General features: G+C 40.4%; 1 protein-coding gene across 5 annotated transcripts in view; it reads right to left on the bottom strand.

Moving 5' to 3' along the window:
- Nucleotides 1–239: 239 nt before the first annotated feature.
- The window catches only part of LOC111244142 (uncharacterized), a 99,993-nt gene continuing 78,376 nt past the window's right edge, over nucleotides 240–21,856 (bottom strand). For 4 of the 5 annotated variants that reach the window (XM_086981356.1, XM_086981355.1, XM_086981357.1 and 1 more), the window contains 17 exons: nucleotides 18,249–18,449; nucleotides 17,357–17,520; nucleotides 15,726–15,836; nucleotides 15,191–15,320; nucleotides 12,912–13,059; nucleotides 12,470–12,692; nucleotides 11,658–11,756; nucleotides 10,875–11,106; nucleotides 9,691–10,677; nucleotides 7,924–9,435; nucleotides 6,561–6,715; nucleotides 5,778–5,932; nucleotides 4,917–5,067; nucleotides 3,796–3,922; nucleotides 3,444–3,530; nucleotides 2,513–2,913; nucleotides 240–1,538 (listed from right to left, as the gene is read on the bottom strand). In XM_086981356.1, the coding sequence (XP_086837482.1) occupies nucleotides 903–1,538; nucleotides 2,513–2,913; nucleotides 3,444–3,530; nucleotides 3,796–3,922; nucleotides 4,917–5,067; nucleotides 5,778–5,932; nucleotides 6,561–6,715; nucleotides 7,924–9,435; nucleotides 9,691–10,677; nucleotides 10,875–11,106; nucleotides 11,658–11,756; nucleotides 12,470–12,692; nucleotides 12,912–13,059; nucleotides 15,191–15,320; nucleotides 15,726–15,836; nucleotides 17,357–17,520; nucleotides 18,249–18,449 (5,519 nt within the window). In that variant the 3' untranslated portion in view covers nucleotides 240–902. The remainder of the gene's footprint in view (nucleotides 1,539–2,512; nucleotides 2,914–3,443; nucleotides 3,531–3,795; nucleotides 3,923–4,916; nucleotides 5,068–5,777; nucleotides 5,933–6,560; nucleotides 6,716–7,923; nucleotides 9,436–9,690; nucleotides 10,678–10,874; nucleotides 11,107–11,657; nucleotides 11,757–12,469; nucleotides 12,693–12,911; nucleotides 13,060–15,190; nucleotides 15,321–15,725; nucleotides 15,837–17,356; nucleotides 17,521–18,248; nucleotides 18,450–21,856) is intronic. The other variant, XM_086981359.1, reaches the window with a different exon arrangement.

The following is a 21,856-nucleotide window of genomic DNA, read 5'->3' as shown; positions in this document are numbered from 1 at the left end:
TTAGCCAAAAACCAAACAGTTTACTAATCTCCTCCGTGGGAGAAATTATCCAGCAAAAAAAGAGTAGTACCGCATTCTCAACATTCGAAATAATAAAGGATTCAACGACCAGCTCAGAAATATCATTCACTCACATCCAAAATATATGCCAGTCAAAACAGACCCCCTTAAATGCAACATGTTGTTATTTGTCAAGCAAAGCTTCGATTCTAATATACGACGGAAAAGTGATTTAACGCTTTAAATACATAATTCGCCCACTTCATTATAATTTTATTACTTGTATTATGGATATGATCAATGTCAGTATTATCGTTTTATTATTACACATATACTATATGAATCTATTGTGATTCAAGGATGAATCTTGCCAGCAGAAATGAATTCTACAGTTATTTAAAGTTACCTATTAGGCCCCAGCTAGGCGTTCTACATAGAAGGACGGACCTAATACGCCTACACTGTCATTCTGCTTGGGCTCTGCTGATATCGTCTGAAGCGTCTCGCCCGCGTGGTGCATGCTCGTTCAGCGTCCTCTGCCCGTATACTGAATTAGTAGTCAATTGGAAACGAGAACTTTTCCTTATACCTGAGTTCTGCCTAGCGAAACTACAGGCAAGGACCCTCATATAAAGCTGATCTTTTTGCCAGGCTTTGACTCTTTTTTTGCCTGCCCTCTTGTTCTATTTCTCAAGGATCTGTCTCGTGTCTCACGAGATAGGAACAAAAAGATACATTAATGTAAGTTTGATATACCGCCAGAACTAAATAGCGTCGAATATGTCTGGGTTATTTTGACAGTGACATCGATTCGATAATAACCCGCAGACGGTATAAATATGCTGCGTAGAAGCAAAATTAGGAGAAATACATTGTTTCGTTTTCTAAAAAAGAGAATGTGTTTATCGTTCACAGTCTGACAATACATTTGGCGCTTGGGCCATATCGGCTACTCTCGGAATTTTGGGCGGCATAACGCCATTGTTTCTATCCATACTCGTGGTAGGTACAACTTCAGTATTTGTGGCAACCTCACTTAGAGGAGCTCTGCTAGCTTCATTGGTAACCGGAAGTGAGGTCTTAGGCTTCACAACAGTTCGTTCTCGAGCTTCTATCGAGAATGGAGCTGTCGTTAACGGGATGGAAGTTACGGGCAACGAGTTGGTGGGTAGTGTAACCAAAGGCATCATTGGTGCGGCCAGTTGGGGACCCATAGAGTCAACGAACGCACTAGTTACCGTTGTAGAAGCAGTGTTTGGAGATGATAACAGGTTAGATTTCGAGGAAGAAGAGGCCGTCAAAGGAGTTGGCATGCCAGTCAGAACGACGGGCGCTGCACTAACAGTTGAAACTACTGATGACGGCAGTGTAAGCATCGCAGATGGCATAGACGTCTTCGAAACCTCTGCTAAGATCGAAGGCGGATCCATTTGTACGACGGATAAATGACAGGCAGAAAGTGGCGTCGTGACTATTCGCTGATCTAGAAGTACCTCTGGTGCTCGGGATTGCGACGATACAGCCGGCGATGGCTTAGGCTGCAAATACGGGAAAGGACATTGTGAGTAAAATGATACAGGCATAATGAAAGTGCTATAGGTGCGTTTTGAAGCGCTTAAGTCGGAACACTCGAAAACATGAGAAAAAATTTAAGATAACACGATTTTTTTTCAGTGTGCAAGTTACAGCCTGAATGCACCAAACAAATTGTAAACTCGTACAGACATTATATAATGATCTATGATTGTTCTTGATGTGCGTATTCCAAACGTTCATTACGCTGCCTAAAATAGAATTATAGCATTTATAGCAAACATTGGGTATGTATGTCAGGCAGTCTGCCTTGAATACATGTTTCATGCGACCTTTTATTCACATGAAACAATGTCCCGAGGAAATATGTTAGCAAAGCATTGAGCAAGCGGATACGGTTTGGCAGTATTAGGAAGGAAACTCCAACGAATGTTTTCGAAGCATCAGAAATACCCACTGATCTGATCCATAGACATGCAATCTGTGATGCAGATTTATTGAAAAATGATTTATTAAATTTTTTTCTCTATAACCACCGCGGTTGACTTGTCACTTTCAGCGTAATAAGCCGCCCTGTACAGATAGTATCAATCAATGCTCTTTATAGTATCGTGCACGCAAAAATTGAGTCAGAAAATGAAAAGCTGCGATTCTCCAAGCTTAGAGTGCCACCAGCTGTTTTTATGCGATTCGTCGTTCGTTTCAGAGCTACTGTCGTTGCGTGGTGGATGCTGTAGGTTGAAGTTATGAATATCGCCCTGTACCACGATGCCGCATTGAGCCAAACTACTTTAGCTATCACTCCGATCTCGCCTGGTAGCTCTGCAAGCTCCAGATGCCTGCTTCCAGCCAATTCAGAGCGTTCGGGATAGAATCTTTAGCTGTCTTTTTAGGCACAACCAAATCATTCGGTGATACACGGCCAGCTTTCGCCTTCGGAGCATAGCAAAAGGTTTATGACATTTCCTTTTGCTGTTACCTTTATTTTTAAAGATGACGTTTTTGCTCCCGTATCATAACTTTTGGTCGCAGCTGATTCCACGGGGTTAGCCGGGACGCTTGCAGCTGGGTAAGCAACCACCGCAGAAGGTGTCGGCGGGGCTATTTTACTGACCTCTGCTCTAAACGTTTCCATTTTAGCTGCCGGTTTCCCATGTGCGACCGATGCGTTAATAATCATTTGAGTAGCCTCGTCAGGTCCAGGTGTAGGAACTGTTTGGGTATTAGGCTGTTTGTTTGCAGCACTTATACAGAGAAGGTAGTCTCCTAGGAAGGAAACGGGCGTGGTTGGCCTCTTAGCGCAGACAACGATCAAAGCATCTACCAGGACGGCCTCAACTCCGCTACGCTCCACGAAACCGCGCTCGTCCGAGTTCAGTTCTATTGATCAATGTAACCAATCGGTATTGTCATGCGAAAAATCAAATATATTTTGGTCATTTTTCTAAACGAATCCATATTCATAGCTACGTTGATCGTACTCCAAATGAGCGTGTGCGTTGTACACTTTTTAGGAGTCTAATTAGAATAAATTAAAAGGATGAATTATGAAATGTTTGCTTCGCAGCAAAGAAATAATATTATCGTTAATATTAAAATTATAATTAAAATACTTTCTCAGTAATTTCTATATGTAGAGTATTCGATTAGAGATACTGTGGTCTACTACAAAGGCAACCTCTACGTGACGGCATTAATTCGGGTGGGGGTAACTGCTAATTAGTTTCTGATTAAGAATAGCAAACTGTCATATATTATGTTAGTATCGATTTATGCTTTAATCTGCTATTGTAGAATAATATAGCGACCGTATTTACAGTATTTCAGTCCTATTTCACTTAATTAGGAACAGGTTACAGCCAATAGAATAAACAAGAAATCACTAGGCTCAAATATTTTGCTAGTCTTACGTTTAATCATATTGGACACGGTGTCCCGAACTTCCTGTTTAACGTCGCTCATAGTAGCTGTTCCTGATGTCGCGCTAGGCGATCGGTCTGAAAAAATAACGGTTGCGCGGTAAGCGAACTACTTATTAGCCAAACTGCACATTTAATAAATAACAGAGGTTTAAACGATTTGTTTTTACCTTACCTATGTTTATTCACTAACAGGAGCTTTGAGTTGCAACGGAATATGAAAGTTCAGTAGTGTGAAACGGTATACAAACAGTTCCTTTAAGATGCCGTTCTGTAAAGTTAATTCTCTTAACACTGGATTCGATTGATTCGTAATGCAAACCGCTGAACGTTGACTGGTCACCTTTGTTTATTCGGTCTGAGTCAATGCCAGAATCGTCGTGGCCGGGCGTATGTTCGTAATTGCGGAAGATATCCTCGATTGTTAGCGCGTCCGGATGGGTACGGTAAAAATCCGCTGAATTTCCGTTCTAGTTTCAACAGTCCGGTAAATGAAACGACAGAAAAGGAAGGCATGAAATGAAGAGAAAAAGTTCAGAAACAGTAATTACACATATTTAACAGCACATAACAACACAAATATTTAAAAACAGTATACACCGTACAAGGACCTTGCTTGTTCTAGCATCTACAGCCATGTTTATGGGTATTTCAAACAGCAGAAACGATCGGTGCAGCGCTGGATAGATACGTCGGCATGGGACACTGTACTCTAAGTTCTATGAAAGAGTTTTCTGTTCTGCCTAGTCAAAGTGTACCAGAGAAACATGCTTACGTATTCATTGAATGGATAGAATTTGAATGACTATAATAAAAGCCCTAACAACAACGAACGAAACTGAACGTGTATAGACCACCATGTTTCATTAGTAATTCTGGTCAGAATCAGTGTAGAGTCGTTGGCGATGGGTGTGTGCGATTTGGGAGGTATTCCGGTTTAACCAGGCTTGACCTTGAGAGTAGGCGAGCGGATTTAATTGCTGCACCTCCGCGTTTACATTGATGAATTTTGGTTTCCGCTCTTAAAGTTATGCCACCTATCGTGCACGCTCCGGTTTGTTTGCCCTCTTCGGGACGAGCGATAGTGCTCCAATTTTCAATTTGAAATTACACAGAGAAGGGCCTTGCCGAGGTTCGCGAGTTAACGGTTGTGTAGTGGCTTTATTCTCATTTTTTGGTGCAAAAATATGGTGCTGTCATGTATTTTAAATTTAATAGCGCTTGTTATATGTGTTTTTTTTTTTATGCAAAATTGCCTCAAACGAAGTTGCATATCTCGAAAGTTATATGTTTATTACTGAGGTATATTTGAAGAGACGTTTTATAAGACGAAATATTACTACAACAATTGGTTTTGAGAAAATAATACTACGATGTATTAATTTTGTGTGCGAAGAACTCAGTGCGAATAATTAAACTATAGTAGCAGAAAACCTGTTATTACTAGTTACTATGTGTTTGTACCTTGTCTTTAATGTTTATATCTGCTCCAGCATTTCGAAGAATCTGATAATAGTCCACATCGATGACTGGTGCTACTGCGGCGTAGTGAAGTGGAGTACGACCCTCGTTATCGGGTCCATCCAACGTTTCTGGAAAGAACTCAACGATGTATCTGCAAAATAATGTTGTAGTAAACAGTAAGGTCTTATATACTAACAAACAGGATCTAAAAAAAAACAGTTTGACTTAGATAGAATACACAAAAATTGCTTTAGAAACATTTTGACCACTACATATAACGGAGTCAAATACTTAGCCAAATTCAATGATACGCTTTCTGGTCGACTTCACGGTATACACTGATGCAATATAAGAATAATTGAGAGAAGCGTTCTAGCATGAAATCGAGTTCCCAATAAGTAACGTGTTTGCCTGCTAATCTCAGCAACACATGGTGGTCTGAGTCCGGTCTTAAACACATTTCGTTTCGCGACGACAGAAGCAGCCGTCTGACGGTACCAGACGCAAGACAAAACATATAATATAAGTGTAAAACTGCTCAATGGAGCCGGTATTCTGCACAGTGTGAAAGTAGTTGTCGGTCATATCCTTCATTTCGTATACAATTTCGCGCTTGGAATTGTGCTGATAATAATAAAATACCTATTGCAGTTAGTAAGTTAGTTCTTGAACCGTATTAGTTAGTAATAACGGTAGGTTGTCTTCGAAAAGCTTAATTCCATCCATGCTGTCTATCTATTTATGTGATCAGGGTGCAGCTGAAGAAAACAAGTCACAGCAAAAACCTGAAGCAAGGTACATTAACATGCCTGCGGCAAATACTAATAACTGCACAATTGATCACGTGATCTGTGAACTTACTTGAGCACATCGGGATGGCCGTAGAGAATAGATAAATGCAGCGGACTAGCCCCGTTCACGTCCCGACTAAGGGCGAATCTTTTCCTAGTCAACAACTCTTTAACTTCGTGTACGTCGCCCTTAATCACCGCTTGGTGTACCTGCTGGATTTTGTCCTAACGAGCAAAGAAGATACACGCACACCCACATTGCGCTCAGTGCTCTTAATTAGAATGGCACGTAGATAGCCATACGACGTTAGGTTAATCAGATACGAAATAATTAAAAAGTGTCTATGCAATCATATCTATGAGCTTTGTCGCAATCAGTATTCGTTAAGCCAGTTCCCTTGTTCGAGGAAATCTACAATAAATATTAAAACGATACAGGTTTCGACGGTCAAAGGCACAAAGGTTTTAAATGATGATTAGGGATAATTAGGACTGAAGGTACTTCATCTCGTCTCCAATTGACCTCTAAACGGTCAAATTAACTGCTTTTTTTTTAGAAATTCTTGTTACAGGTATCGGATTTTTGATCTTTTAATTATACCTGGCTATCCTCTTTGTGAGACCAAATTTAAGGAATCATCCCTTTCGTATGTATTAGGTAGGAGCTGTAATGGTATTCGTAGATATTCGTGATTGCTATTTATAATACTTGCTACAGCAGGAGGCATTCCGCAGCAAGAAGAAAATGCTTTCTTTGTCACGCCTATCAAGAGGTCCTTAAATTCTGTTTTCGTCAGCCTTATGGCCACTATCACACAACAACTTTTCACTATTTGATGCTGGGTTGACTTACCATATAGGTTGGAACAAGGCTGAGAAATTCCTGCACTTGGGGGTTACTTGAGGTCTTCCCTATAAGCCGTTCTCCTTGTCCAGCAATTACTACATGTTCCAATCGTAGGAGGTCCTCTTCCTTAATCCAGTAGTCAATAAGTTCATTTAACCGATCTAAAAGCACCGGCCAGACGCACTTATTAACACATCAATTTGCTACAATTCGGTGTTACACACGTAAAACAAAGATTTCGCCTCGAATGAATTTATAAACGAAGATGCCTTTAACAACTATCACAAACAATAAACTCCCAACTAGAAACAAAAATCAATCTCCGTGCGAATTATACCTTCATCTAACGTTAAACTTTGTTCAATTTATCTTAATGGCAGTTAATGTTATGAGAGCGCTATTAACTTGTAATTGGCAATTCATCATTCTGCAGCGTGTATGTATCTCAATGATGTTCGCCTCGCTGGAGAAACTTTGAACCAAACGAAATTTGAATGCTTAGGACCCCGGCAGAAGTAGAACGGCTTGCCGCTGCTCGTAGTCTGAACTTAATCAAAAACGCGGACTTGGGCTCCTAACGTTCCGGTAGCCGTTGTTATTCGGTCAGTATCGTGTTGTACGGCTTTCTCCATAGATACAAAGTAGAACACAGGGTCTCAGGAGACCCTTGGGATGTAACCTGTTCCTGGAAGTAGCAGGCCAGTAACACAACGTCAAGGGGCAAAACGTGACATCCCTCGGCCTAGGGACATATTGGACCGGAGATCATTGTTGTAGTTTTAAGCAACCGGGGATCGTTTTCCGCCAGATTGAGCTTAGTTTAACGTTAGGTAGTATAGCTGTAAGTGTGTTAAGGACAGCAGGTGTTGGCAACAGCATGCGCTTTCGGCAAGTGTACTTTGTAACAGTCGTTGACGCTGTTGCCTCATAACTTTGGAGCTTATGCGTCACCTGGTGCTGAACAATTGCAACTGTACCGTTCCAGTTGAAGAGACTTGGTTTGATAACTATTGCATCGGGATTCGAGAGGAGGTGGCAGATACAATAGACACGTATCGCTGGTTGTGTCTCGAAATGAACTGAACAACAGAACGATATACCACCTGAAAAACTATTGTTGGGACGGAAGAAATATTTCCTGTCGTCTAAACGGTGCTCGAAAGATACAATGAAACATAGAAAAAGACAGAGCTTGACAGAAGTGTATGGAAATAACGTGAATCAAATACAGAAGACAGTGAAGTATACACGAAGTGTGGGTTGAGTCCTTGTGCACGTCAAAATGTAGCTGTTGCAGTCTCAATCGACTCCTGACTTGGGGCGTGCCGCAAAATAAACTAGGTGCAGTTTTGTTGCTATGGCAACTCACCCATTGCAGCCTTCATCCGCGTAGCCTGTTTTCGTTTACGGCTTTTACTTCGCGTACGAAGACCTGATTGCGCTTCGTTAGGCGTTTTAGTGACGTCTAATACCACGTTTTCGATGAACGCATCACTAGTCGTTGGGGCACACTGTTCTGGTTCGCTGTTCACGTTAATTTTTGATTTTTCAACCGCGACATCATCATTTACTCCTTCAATAGTCGGCACCTCATCATCTGCATTCTGAGTTGTTTCGGCGATTTCTGAAGCTTCGCCACTTTCCTTCCGTTCTATTGCGTCAGAATTTTCTGCATTTTCTAAATTAATTGCTTTTTCTGCCTCAGCTATTGCCTCGACTTTATCGGTGATTTCATTTTCGGAATCTTTATCTTCATTTTCCTCGGTCTTCGTTGTTGTATCCTTACAACTTTTTGCGTCTTTTGCAGTGGCATCCCCTTCATCAGTCGGCCTATCTTCCTCGGAGTGCTCGTCTTTATTTTTTTCTGCTTCATCCTCTTCTTTATTCTCAGTTGTCCCGTCGGTTTCGTGCGTAACTGCCTCGATCGCTTCCGCAGCTGCCTCCTCGCTCTGCATAGTTTCCTCGATTTCTGCCTTCAGTACATCCGTATCAACTTTATCTGCAGTTTCATTTTCGTCCTCAGCTGTATCATCCAGGACTGCTTCACCATCCACTTCAGTAGTTTCATTTTCGGAATTTCTTTCAACAATGTCAGTTTCGAACTCATCGCCGTCGGCTCCTTCGCCTCCTTCGACTTCGGTTCTGCCTTTATCGTTCGTTTCCTCATCTCCCTCAACCTCGGCTGCCTCATCCTCAATAGGTTTATCATCTGCTTCTAGCGCTTCGCCTACTTCGTTCAATGCCTTTTTCTTCTCTGCATCGTCTGGCGGTTCGTGTTCTTTTTTCACTTCCTCGTCAGTCTTGATACTGTCTTCGAAGGCTTCGGTCGCTTGCGTATAGACTTGTTCAAGGTTGCCTTCCTGCTCTGCCCTGACCTCTACATTTGTAGGTGTTTTGGCTTTATGTGTACTCTCTTCTGCTTCTCGTTCTAAACTTTTTTCCTCTTTTCCTATTTGCACATCATCGCCGCCGTCCTCGGCATCAGCCTGATCAGCCGCTTCTTCGTTTTCTTGAGAATTTTTAGTTTCCTCCATCGTGCCCCCTCCTGTATAAACTTTCTCCTGCTTAGTTTCACCTCTATTAGATTCGTTTTCAGGGGTGCCATCTGCTGACCCCTCGGCAGCTGTGGTATTTGCAATTGTCCCTGCCTCGAGCTTTTCACTGGACTCGCTTGGCTCATTTGTACCTGAGACGTCGTCTTCTCTTGGTTCCTCATCCACTGCTGCATTTTGATCTTCTTTGGTTTCCTGCCTAGTTACTTCTTCGTCAGTTACGGTTTCCGACGACGCAGCGTAAGTCTCATTGTCGACATCAGACTGGGCCTTCTCAGATTTGTTTGTTTCCGGCGTCTCCGATTTTGCCTCAGGATCGCCCTCACCGTCTGTAACCTCACCCGTATTAGTTTACGCAATGTATGTATGGTCAATGCTATACAAATCCGCTCAGACAAGCAAACACGTACAAGTCATACACAAGATGCAAAACACAGCTATGGGTGCAACATGATGTTAGTGCCGCAACGCTGAGTAGACGGAACGTGGGCTTTTTGTTGAACGCTGACTAACTCAGTCATCTCTTGCTACCAAATGATTCCCATCTGGGATAATCTATGGCATGGCGTGTGCATGGCACTCACCATCAACGCTCTTCGCGTGTCGTTTTCCGTTTTCATCTTCAACGGCTTCTGTATCTAGTGTTGCGCAGATCTTAGAACTAGGCACTTCCGGAATGGCCGACAAGGTCCGTTTGGCCGCTTCCGGCGTTTCAAGCTCGCCGACTACCGAATTTTGCCTCTGCGAATCACCTCTGTCGACCCGCAATTCTGCGCCTACCTCAGTTGGGTCTGTCTCGCTTCTCTCAACTTCTTCTTCCTCGTGGTTCTCTTCATTAGCGTCAGTTTCAGCACCGCCTTCAACCGGTTCCACGCCCCCAGTTGCACCAGTGTTCTCAAGGTTCTCAGTATTCTCTTCTTCTTCCGCTTCCTTTTCTCCTGATGCGGCCTCTGCCCCTTCGCCTTCATCGGACATTTCAGCATCCGCTTCTATACTGTGAGGTAAATCTTCTTCAACGGCCTTATAGTCAGTACCGGCCGCGTCCCTTGCAGTCACTTCATCCTTGTCCTGACGAGGACTGTTGTCGTCAGTGGTTGCTTCTTTCTCATCACCAGCATTGTTTGCTTCTGTCGTATCTTTAGTCTCATGCTCTCGATAATTTGCAGCATCGTTCTGATCGTTATTATTTTCTATCTTATTTTGTTCGTCAATCTCGTCACTATCGGCCTTATTCTGCTCCTCTTTGACTGATTCAAATCTCTCGGGGTCCTCTTCTAATTCTTCAGAATGCGGTTCAGCCTGCTCCTCGTGAACGTCATCTTCTGGACACTTTGGCTGGTCTTCACCCTCGCTATTGTCCTCACCGTCATTGACCGCAGCTACCTGCTCTGCAGCATTGCGAGCAGGTTCATTTACCACTTCTTTTGCGATAGAATCTGCGAAAGTCTGGATAGCGTTCACATCTTCACCTTCAGGCGTCTTGCTCTTTTCGCTTTGGATGCCCGAATCAATCTCCTCATCTCCCGGCTCCTCATCCTTATCCAAGTCCTTTTCGCTTTCGCCAAGTGTCTCTGGGGTCCAAAACAGTGTTAGATATATGCAGGCTTTACAGCCAAACAGACACGTAATGGTCATGAAACCATGCTTAACCTCGGGAACGGCAAGAACAACAACAGCAACAAACAAGAGACGTCAAGCAAACTTCCTAAGGATAAAAACCTGTTAAAAAATAAATTTTTTTACTCATCGGTGACACATTAAAACTCACGGTGATCGTCCTGGTCGCTAATGACACTGGATTCGCTGTTCGTTCGAGTACGTACGTCCCGACTCACATGATTGACGTCGGGCATCGACTTTCGGGAAAAGGCACTCCCTAAAGCAGGCAGCGGAGCGGCTCCGGTTCGACGCGAGTAGTCCTCATAGAAGCGTTCGGGGTTTGTCGCTAGCTTCTTCGGAGCGCCCAGACTTCGCATATAGAACTCGGCAGTTCGTCCGCGCTGTTAGTAAATTTAAAAAAATCACCTAACTTTCGGTACATCGCTTTACATAGTTAGCTAAGGCTCTGATATTGACGTTTTTATATTTGTAGGTATGGGAATTTGAAATGAATACTAAGCCGGACATGTTTGCGACAGAAAACATCATGCTTAAACGATTTATAATTGCTTGATATATAGGCGTGGGGCAATACGCATATCATAAAGTTTTGTATGATTCTTCCTTGAGAAGGCAATCATTTGTGTAGCCTTAGCATCTAAGTTAAAAAAAAAAAAAAGGTTTTCGGAGAATTACAAACGAGTCGATTATCGGGACTAATTGTCTGTCCAACTTTACGTAAATGATTCGCTGTTCCTCTGTAGATATAATAACATATATATGTATACAAATGTGAACTTAGGTTAAAAACCGTGGATATTGGATCATTTTGTGACATCCTCTTTGGCCTTTCTTTACTCGAAAGATAGATCCGTATCGTCGTGTATTATGTGTACATATAGAAAAATAATCAGTTACTCCGCATTGGAATGCACTGATGTATAAGACATACCGAATCTAGCGCGCGCACATCGGCGCCATAGTTGACTAGGAGACGATAAATTTCGGCATCTTTCTGCAAAGCTGCTAAATGTAAAGGTTGTTGTCCATTCTGAAACGTACGATAATTCATTGTCACTTTAAACAAAGTTTCCTAGGCTAAAAAATCTTCGATATCAACCTAAATACAATAGGCCCCCTGCTTCCACTCTGAATCAGTCATACATACAGAACTTAATATGAACTATGTCTTTTCAAGATGGTAGTGATCATATTGAACACCGACAGCCAACAGAACTTTACATTTGCCGTACCGCTAAAGTTGTCCTATGCCTATTGTGACCTAAGCTATGTGTACTGTTATATGATGATAGGATTGCACCCTCGAACTATCGCGGTGTATGATATTGTTTTATTATTGATGGATTCGTATCGCTTGATCGGAAGGGCTCGCTATCGGTCGATAGCCGACCTATAGACCCATTGCCATTAAGATAGATGGCATGGTTCGGTTCAACGGTCCTTGATTCCAAAGCCCATTTTTGTAACGGAATCAGGCATTATAATGGTACTATGTTACCCTTTCTGAATAGATGCGACTTCTACCTAAGGCTCGTAGTGGTCGGAACGCGATCAATTCTACCAACGGTCTAATTTCTAGCAGCCCCTACTGGCTTGCCTTCTGTTTTTGCTGTAATGCAGTGCAAATTTCAAGGACGGAAAGGCCCGTCCGCTCTTTACGGCGATTAGCCAATCCAAACGACCCTTGACACATAATACATGCAGTAAATTTACTAAACGGGGCCACTTTTACTACTTTCTTACCGGTGTTTTTGATGTTAGGTACTGCGTGTAGTTTTTCGCTATGTATTCAATGACTTCGGGTTGCCTGTTTATTGTTGCTATATGAATCGCCTGATAACCATTCTCGTCTCGGGCTCGCAGCAGCGCGTCGTCTCGATTCGAAATAATTGCTAACATCTGGACATCGCCAGTACTGGCTGCCCGGTGGAGGTTCTCGATGCTTACGAGTTGTGTAGGAATTTGTCTGTTTCGAAGTAATGTTAACACAAGACAGTAAAAGTCAGAGGCCTTCGTGGTAATCATCAATCCGGTGAGCGATGCTGTCTGCTTTAACAGGAGTTGAAAGTATTGTATCATTCCCTTTTAGAAAATACACATTACAAAAATAGAGTTTAATGGACATAGAGGAACGAACGCATTCGGTTAACAGACGCATGTTTTGTTCACGTAGCTACTCTTTTACCTGAGATAGTGTCGCAATTCCTCGTTCCAGCTTGTTCTACCGACAAGATGTTTCCCATAGCCCTCTATGACTAATTCCTGGGCCAATGGGACGCTTCCTTTCTGTAGGGCCGTCGTGATCCTCTCCGAAATCTGGTTAGCCAGGAGAGCTATTTTGCCGTCAAAAATAAGTTTTTCCTATCTTAGTATGAATTAAAAATGTAAATATAAGATCTTTGAGCTAGAAGGTTTACAAAACCTGCATTTTAGCAAGCTGGATCGATCGCCATATACTTGCGAAGCATTATTCGACGAAAGGCAGGTTAAAAATACACGAATTTCTCATATCATGCGGGAACTTGATGATCGTTTTCTTCTTTGGCTGAAATCTATGCGAAATATGTAAATCTGCCCTTATCATTCTCCGTTTATGCTAACTTATTTATAAATTCATTCTCTACGTATGGAAGTAGTTTAACTTTTTGTATATAGTAGTTTAGACCAGCAGCGTCTGTCGTAAGTCACGAACGTTTACTACATAAAGGCAAACATTTGATATAATATACACCGCATATATCATGCGGTGTATATTATAACAATATACTAACGAGAGGACCTGTCAAGAGGGAATTTGCGCCGTATATTGATCCAGAACATCATATATATGATATTTCGTTACAGCTATCGACTATCACAATTTTATTACCGAATTTTTGCAAAAACTGGTCAAAATTGTGGTAATACCACAGTTGGTATGAATTATACTTTTTATAATTACTCCCTTGGATGGATATTTTTTATAACGCAGACAAATGCAGTAGATGATATGCTGGGCAATGCATACACACTGTAAATCGATTACGTTCTAAAATATGATACACGCCCCTATATCGTCTACAAAGTAGTTTGTTGTTCCTTACATTATGTTTCTATGTGCGTTGTCAACTTCTCAACCTAATTACGCGTGTCTTCTGCTCCCACTAGCGACTTACTAATAGATTGTGTACAATGACCGTCGTTCAATATCCGATTATTGAACTAAAAATAGCGAGTTAAGGTAGCTTACTGTTGAAGTTATTAACATCCTTCACATTATGTGCTGAACTTCGTTCTTCGTGCCTAACAATTGAAATCAACGAATAGACATCCTTTTAAAAGCCAGTATTATCCCCGAAAATAATTGCGAGATTATTTGATGATATATACTATTAACATATTGTGTGTTAAAACTAGACAACGTATGTGTCCAATAAAAAATAACAAACACGGTCACAACGATTTCCTTAGAGGATTAGCAAACGCAGTGAGCAAGGGTCAAAAAGCTGCAAGGCCTGTTTCTAGCCAACTGCAGCTTTCCGTTGATTAAAGCCGACATAATTGAACAGTCCAATGGACCGTTCCACATTTGAATACGTCTGCTAGCGATCACGATTTCCATCATGATAAATATTCCAGCACTTTGCATGCAAAAGCGCTAACGCTATGTCAGGGCTGACACCAACATACTTTCAAGATATCTAGCTTGTGAAGTCCATTTTAACTAATAGCTGGGCATTTCATTAACGCGTTTAAAATTCTGCTCTGCCACTGTTCTACCCCTTTTGACCGCCATATCATCCTGGTAGTCATACGAAAATGGGCGTTTAGTATGTGTATGCATCTACTGTGCAGTTACGGCACTTTGCTGCCGGGGGGCAAGCAACTTGCCCGGCCCAACGACGCCTGCCGCGGATATTCGGCGACCTCGAAGTAATGAACGTGACGGAAATCACAAGCAGCTTTTCCAAGAGAGACAACACCTTTCATTATTTCAGAGTGTAGGGCCTTGTTTGGTAGGACAACCCTTGAGGGAGAGATAGATATTTTGTCGAGTTGATAGATGCAAGAAGGGAATAGAAATTGCACTAGATGAACACATGGTCGGTGATTGTTACAATTGTATTATGTTACGCCTATTTTACTACGCATGTCATTGTCTAACGTTTGTTTTGTTTTGTAAATAAAATTGCTGTCTTGTAATGTGGTCTGTCAGAGAAACTCAGCGGAAATGGTATTGTTTTCAAACATTGAACAGCGTCTTTAGCTAACTTTAGTGATATTAGTCTTCGGGAGTTGTTCGAACGAACAGGATTTTAAAGTAGCGAATTAGAATCAGTCTGAGCTGTATAGATACCTACTAGCGGGGTGTTTCCCGTCATTGCGCTTCAAAAAACTTCTGCTGTTCTAGCATCGGACATTTATGAGTCCACTTTTGCGAGTCATAGGATGTATTTGTTGAATGCACCTCATTTAGATACTCACACTGACTTCTAAAGCCGTTTCGCACGGGAGGTTCTGATTTGCTCCTGAGCTTTCGTCTCGATCCGAGAAGGGCGGTTTCCGATGGAATCGGTAGGTGATGGCTCTTGTAGTATTCAGCAGGGCGGCCGCGCTGTACATACAGTAGGTAGGTATCCGTACATTAGAGCGGCAAATGCAATAAAAGTAATTCAGGACAGTTTAACGCCGGACAAAACGCTAACGTGGTTGTTTGAGATCCTGGCGAACTTACTCCAAGGCTAAGCACTGCCAAAAAACCTTCCATTATATTAAGTATATAATAATATATTGCTTTACCAAGCTTAGCAAACGTCAAGTAACTAAGTTAAGAAGCGTTGCTGCCAAGTCGACTCTTAGTTGTGTAGTTAATTTTTGCTGCAATTTTTTAATAAACAAAACAAATATTAGTAATAATTATAGATTCTACATTTTGACATAAATGGAGGACTAAACCTAACAGAGAAGAACAAAGGAACATGACAAAAGATCGCGTTATATTTGTCGATGCCGTACTTACGTTATCCTTAATACGATTATCGGCACCATTTTGAAGAAGATATCTGAACATTCCATTTTTACCGGTCCTACGAGATATTGCTGCTGCAAAGTGCAACGCGGTGCGGCCTTCCTGAAGTCGTTAAATGGAAATTCTTAATTCGCTTAATTTCGCTCAGGAATGTATCAGGACAACAGCATTTTGTTAACCATTGACGATTCAGAACTTGTAGCCTATGTCAATATCGTGGCTGGCACAAAGCTAAAATGCAACTGAAACTAAAATTAACCCAGCAGTAGAATGATCCTTTCGCTTCCGGTCGTCCTCCCTCCTTGAGTGTCCCCCTCCTGAAACTTATCGTTTGATTTGAAGATCAACTTGGCTTCAAGCTAGACAACCATTGATGAAAGTCAACTTTAGCAGCAATTCGAATTCACAGCTATGGATCAACATCTCAAAGCTGACAATTTTTTTTGTTTGAATACACGCATATGAACGGCCAGCCGGTCGGTAGAAGAGAACTCGCTATAACGGCAAAACAAAGTAACAGATATGCATACGCTTTCAAAATTCGACAGATAGAACTATTTTAAGAGTACTATATAAAGCTAGATATGTTTGTTTCATTAAATGCATATAAGTATTCGTAATTAGACCTATAAAATCAAGACAACAAAGACTAACTCTTCTAAAGGTAACAGGAAAAGTCCGACTACCGATACTTTCCGTCAATTTTCTACCCATAAACCTCGTTTGATGAAAGATCGTCTAGGTCTTTGTGTTGGCAGTCGGCAGCACTCCAACGGGGGGCAGCGGAGTTTTCGCCACATAGGGACACGACAGCCGAATCAGCCATCCGCCTCTTACTGTATCGTTTACAGAAGTTCATATCTCATTCCGACCAAAGTTGAAATAAATATTTCAACTTCTCGGGTTCACCGTCGAATTCAATAATACGTGCTATGCAACAGAAAATTCTATGTGGGGCATGAATTGTAGTCAAGGGTCACCAGATCATACGTAGGAAACCGTCAGGGTAGCGAGACAAAGTGGTAATCAATGAGCCGTATAACGATTGAGATCATACTCCTTTCAACAATGTTTATCAAACGAGTTGGTCGTAATGCGTAAAAGGTCGGCCAGTACAAAATAAACCGTAAAATAAATTCAACTGCAGGTAAACTTGTTTAGTGGACGTAATATCAGAAAATGTAACAGGGCAGTCGTATCTTAGTTTTGTAGTCTATGTAGCGATTATTAATCTAATCATTGATGATATCGCTGGTCTGCTGATTAGAGGAAAAGTTTTAAGACATATTTAATGTGCGGGAGACTAGCCGAAGTACTTGTGAACAGTGAAGCGCGACCTATTCCGGAAAATGATAACTATTAAATACATCAGGTTAGCCGCTAAAAAGGCGTATAGATGAAAACTAATAATATACAATCGAACCTACATGGCAGTTTTATGATTTTTAGCTAGATTGTTTGTTGACAGATCTAACAACTCATCTCCGAAATCCAAACCGAAGGCGCAAAAGGCCATTTGGATTTAGATTCCAGCTAGGGAAAAGTGTATGCATTTCCAAACTACAATTTTTCTTTACATATGATAAAAAGGTTTTAAAAAAAAGTCGTCCTTGCATACCAACCCGATCACGCGCGTTGATAGTCTCTGGGAATCTGTTAACGAGAAATTTGACGGAGGTGACATTGTTAAGAATAACGGCTCGGTGTAAAGGCGTCATTCCAAAGTGGTCTCGAGCTAGTGCGAAGTCTTGAGACTCGAGTTGTGACTCCAATTCGGGAACGTTGCCTGCCAAATGATCATGAATCATTATAAAAATGTACGTCTAGGAAACCTATAGGCTGTGCGTTTTCTTCTTTTACAATGTCAAAATTTCTATCAATTTGTTGGCCAGATTGGGTGATTAATCTCGATTCTCGGTTCTGTTGTCGACAACAGTGTGGTAGCAGCAGTACACCGACTCCTATGCAGTATATCACAGCTTCGTTTCCATATTTGTCCACCGCTCTATTTTTTCTCGGGCGAAAATCGAGCGAACTCGTACGAACTATTTCAAATTACTAATACCATGAAAAATCTCGTGTATAGAGTTATGACAATGCTTGAATGAAGACGTTAAAAGCGTATGGACAGCGACATCGAAAACCGAATAGGATATCATAGAAAGAGACCGCTATGCCACAAAAGTTTCAACACAAATAATGGTTTCCTTGCTTCATCTTTCGCATTTAGGGCCCATTAACATGACACATAGCTTTCAGCCCCCAAAACCAGCACTGAGACTTGGTTGTGAACAAGTTTAGCCAATATGAAAGCGGTCTGCTGTTTTTATCTGACGTTCTGTTTAGCTCTGCATAGTGAGTTGTATTCACAGGCAACGTTTTCCCAAAAATAAGGCCAACTCCAAACTACTCTATTTGCGGCCCACTAACGGCTAATTAGGTTTACGGTGCATTCATAGATTATTTCCGATACAGGTTTGTACGAAAACGTAAAATAGTTTAGTCGTTACGGACCTTCTTGCAGCGCTCGATGTATTGCTTCAAACTTCCTCATGAGATTAGGCACGTCATGGCGCAGATATGCCTGGATTACCTCGTCCCGGGGGTGGTCTTTACCTAGCTGGTCAGCCACCCCACTCATTACGGTTTCATGAAGTTTTTCCACGTTTTGATCCTCAATCCATTCACGAAGCTTTTCAGCAGTGACCATTTCGCCTATTCAACCGACGACGCAATTCGAGTCGTGCGATCGATAGCCACGCACGATTGTTATAGTGCGTTTTTGTTCATTGTTAACGTTTTGCGACCAGACCAGGATTGCGTGAAACAAGACAAATGTATATCGCAGAAGGAAAAATAAGCCAAACCGAAGAACGTATGTAAGCTCTGTCAGAGACATTAGCGCAAAGGCCCTCGTGTATTAAACACCTCAATGACTCGACTATGAACACCTTAGGCTATTTGTTGTTTAACTAGTTAGTGAACCTCTATACAGTTGCGATAATAAAAGTTATTGATTATGCGCTAAGTAATAAACAATAGCAATATTTGTTCATACGTATATAATTACTTCCGGAACCAGGGTGTACCAATTGGCACAGAGTTTAGTATTGATGAAAACCAGTTAAAATTATTACTTGTTCATATCTGGTTATGGAAAAAGTATTAGGCGTCCATAAGCCAAAGTGAAGGCATATAACTTCATATGCTAAAATAATATGACGAAACTAACTATGCGCCACTTCTTCGTAATTTCCATGAACACCATCACTGCAAAAATTCTGTGACGAAGGATTTTGACATTTTTCCATTGAACAACTTTGCATTCCTCCATTGAAACTAAATTAGCACCACTATGTGGTCCTGCAGGGATCTAAACCAATGACAGTCTGATGGTGCCAGATTCGGACGAAAACATTCAGGTTCTCTCAATTCCTGCCAGGTAGCTAAAGAAGACAACGCCTCTTCTATTAACTAGTTCGAGTCGATTTTTGTCGATGGCTGGCCGCAATCTTGCTGGGTACTGGTAAAAAGGTCAATCGAGTCAATCGTTTTGCGAAGCGGTAGCAACTTATAATCCCTCCCAAACACATGGCATCATTTTCATTGGCGTCAGTCTGGCCTTAGCTACAGGTTGTAGAGCTGATTTTTTCATTTATACGTTATTGTTACATCTAATCTATTTTTCACTATCCGTGAACAACCACCCTAAAAATGATTCTCGTCTCGGTGGGTTTCGAACGAGTTTCGCAAACAGCAGTATAATTGATTAACTTGTTCCCTGTCAATTTATGTGGCATCTAAACAACGTGCTATTTTTTTCGTAACAAGCTTTTTTCAATTGTTTACAGCTATTTAGTGATAGATGTTTATTTCCTAGATATATCATGGCTATTCACGTTTCGGACTTTCGCAATAATTTCATCAATTTTTTTCCCTAATTTATCGACCGGTAGTACTATTTTGTACCTATTTAGCAACAAGGTATAGACGGTTTTGACGGTCTTAAATAAAAGAATCTCTTAGTTAAAAAAAAAAAATATGCTGTCTCCATCAACTATGACAGACTATAGCAAATACATTAATTAATTTCAAATGTTTTTTTTTTATGTTTTTTCACTATAAATCATGTCACTAGTGCCAACAAACTGCATCTAAATAATCACATTATTGCTATGTTGTTAATTCGCTCAGAGGAGAATAAAATAATACTTTAAGAGGACTGACGATTAAGCAATGCGTTGTTTTGAAATAAAAGAGCAAATTTTTTATATTTTTTATATATATATATTTTTTTTTAAATTTAATATTAATTGAAATTAATTTAAAATTACTCTAACTATCGAAGTGCGTGTGAAACCGTCGAAATTTGGGTTTGATTCCTTAGAAACATCTTCTGACTTTTATTATTATACGAGCGCTTATTTTAATTAAATTTTAATTAAAGTAATTTTTTACTCATTTTAACTAAAAGTGCGGGGCCGGGTGACCATCTAAAAACTCGATCATTTTCACAACTATAGTGTATATTCTAAGTGGTGCTGCAATGGGTAGATACTTAAAATATTTCATATAAAATAATAAAATATATAAATATTTTTTCGTGAACCAACTTAAAAAAACTTCGCTGTTGGGAACATTATACCTTTACCATCAATAATTGACAAATGAAGCTTCCATATATTTTCTACAAAATAATTTTTGGGCTACAATGATATGTTTAAAACTAACTTTCAGGCTTTTTTTCATTTTAGACGTCGTACTAGCTTACTTCTTATTTTATGCGTTCATCTTTATTTATAAATTTAGACGATTTCAGGTTCCCCAGATGGGCATAAATATAAGCGGCATCGTTTATTTACGCTTTGTGGGCAGGTCTGCTGTACATAGAGTAAAATATGTGTTAACAATAAAAAAAACTATTTATCGTTAACACTGTGCCATTAATGATTAAAATTTTCCATATATTCTATATCATCAATACTACTATAATAGTCTAGTTGAAATAGATAACGATAACATCAATAAAATTGTAGTAATATAAATTTACCAAATGAATAAAGTAAACATTTTTCATTTCATAGCGTATGGCAAATATATCTAATTAACCTTTAAGTATCTTTCTATACCCTTATTTTATTTAACTAGAAATGACTCTCTACATTCTTAACCTCGAAAAAAATCTTAAAATATGTTTTGAAAAATTGAACTTTTCTTTCTACCTGCATTTTATTTTGAATAATTCTGAGAAATGAAGCACGAAGGAAAATATGTAAAATATACAAAAGTAAACATTTGTCTCAAAAATACATAGGAAGCTTCAAAATATGGTCCATTTTAATTAGGGACCTGCATTAACAGGTTCTGGTGATTCCGATGAAACTTTTTTTACTTAATAATTTAATAAAAGAGGAAAATTTAATAAAGACTTTTAAGAAATTCAAGCTCAATTTTAGTGAATCCAAAAGTTTGAATTAAAATAATAATCTGTCGTTCACAAGACGAATTTTAACGGTCTGCCTTAGCATACTCGTTACTTGAAGTAAAATATGGTACGCACTAATCGATTCTATTCAAACTAACCTAAAAACACGTTTACTCCAGATGCACGGTATTTATAGCCATTTCTCATAGTAGAACGCCTATAAATGCCACATTTGGGTTTTCTAGCTTTCACTTTGTTAGACGAAAGGGACCGCTCAATTTCAAAATATTCCTTGAAACCCTAACGGTCGCTTTACCTTTAACTCTTAAATCTGACCTACTTCCAAGACATTGACTTCAGGATCTTTAAACAGTCGATATGAATCTATTGTTGACATGATGGATCTAACTCGAATCTATCGAAGCATGGTGGTGAATGTCGCTGATAAATTGAGCAATATTTCTCACTTCCGAACAACTCGTACTATCGTCAATTTTCGACCATTCAAGTTTCGCTTGAGATTTTGATTCAGTTTATGATATCTGAATTTGGCACTTTTGCCATTTTCACTATTGATAGTGTGTATACGGGTAATTCAACGTCTACCATAGCGGCCGATAGGCTGTGACCACAGCGCCATCGCAAGGCAACGAAGTCCTTTTGTATCTCGATAATTTTACGATACCAGAGTTAGATT

The sequence above is a fragment of the Varroa destructor genome, unplaced genomic scaffold, assembly GCF_002443255.2.
Source record: "Varroa destructor unplaced genomic scaffold, Vdes_3.0 BEIS01000002.1, whole genome shotgun sequence".
NCBI classification, from domain to species: Eukaryota; Metazoa; Arthropoda; class Arachnida; order Mesostigmata; family Varroidae; genus Varroa; species Varroa destructor.
Note: the sequence above shows the minus strand (reverse complement) of the source record. Positions and strands in the feature narration are given on the sequence as shown.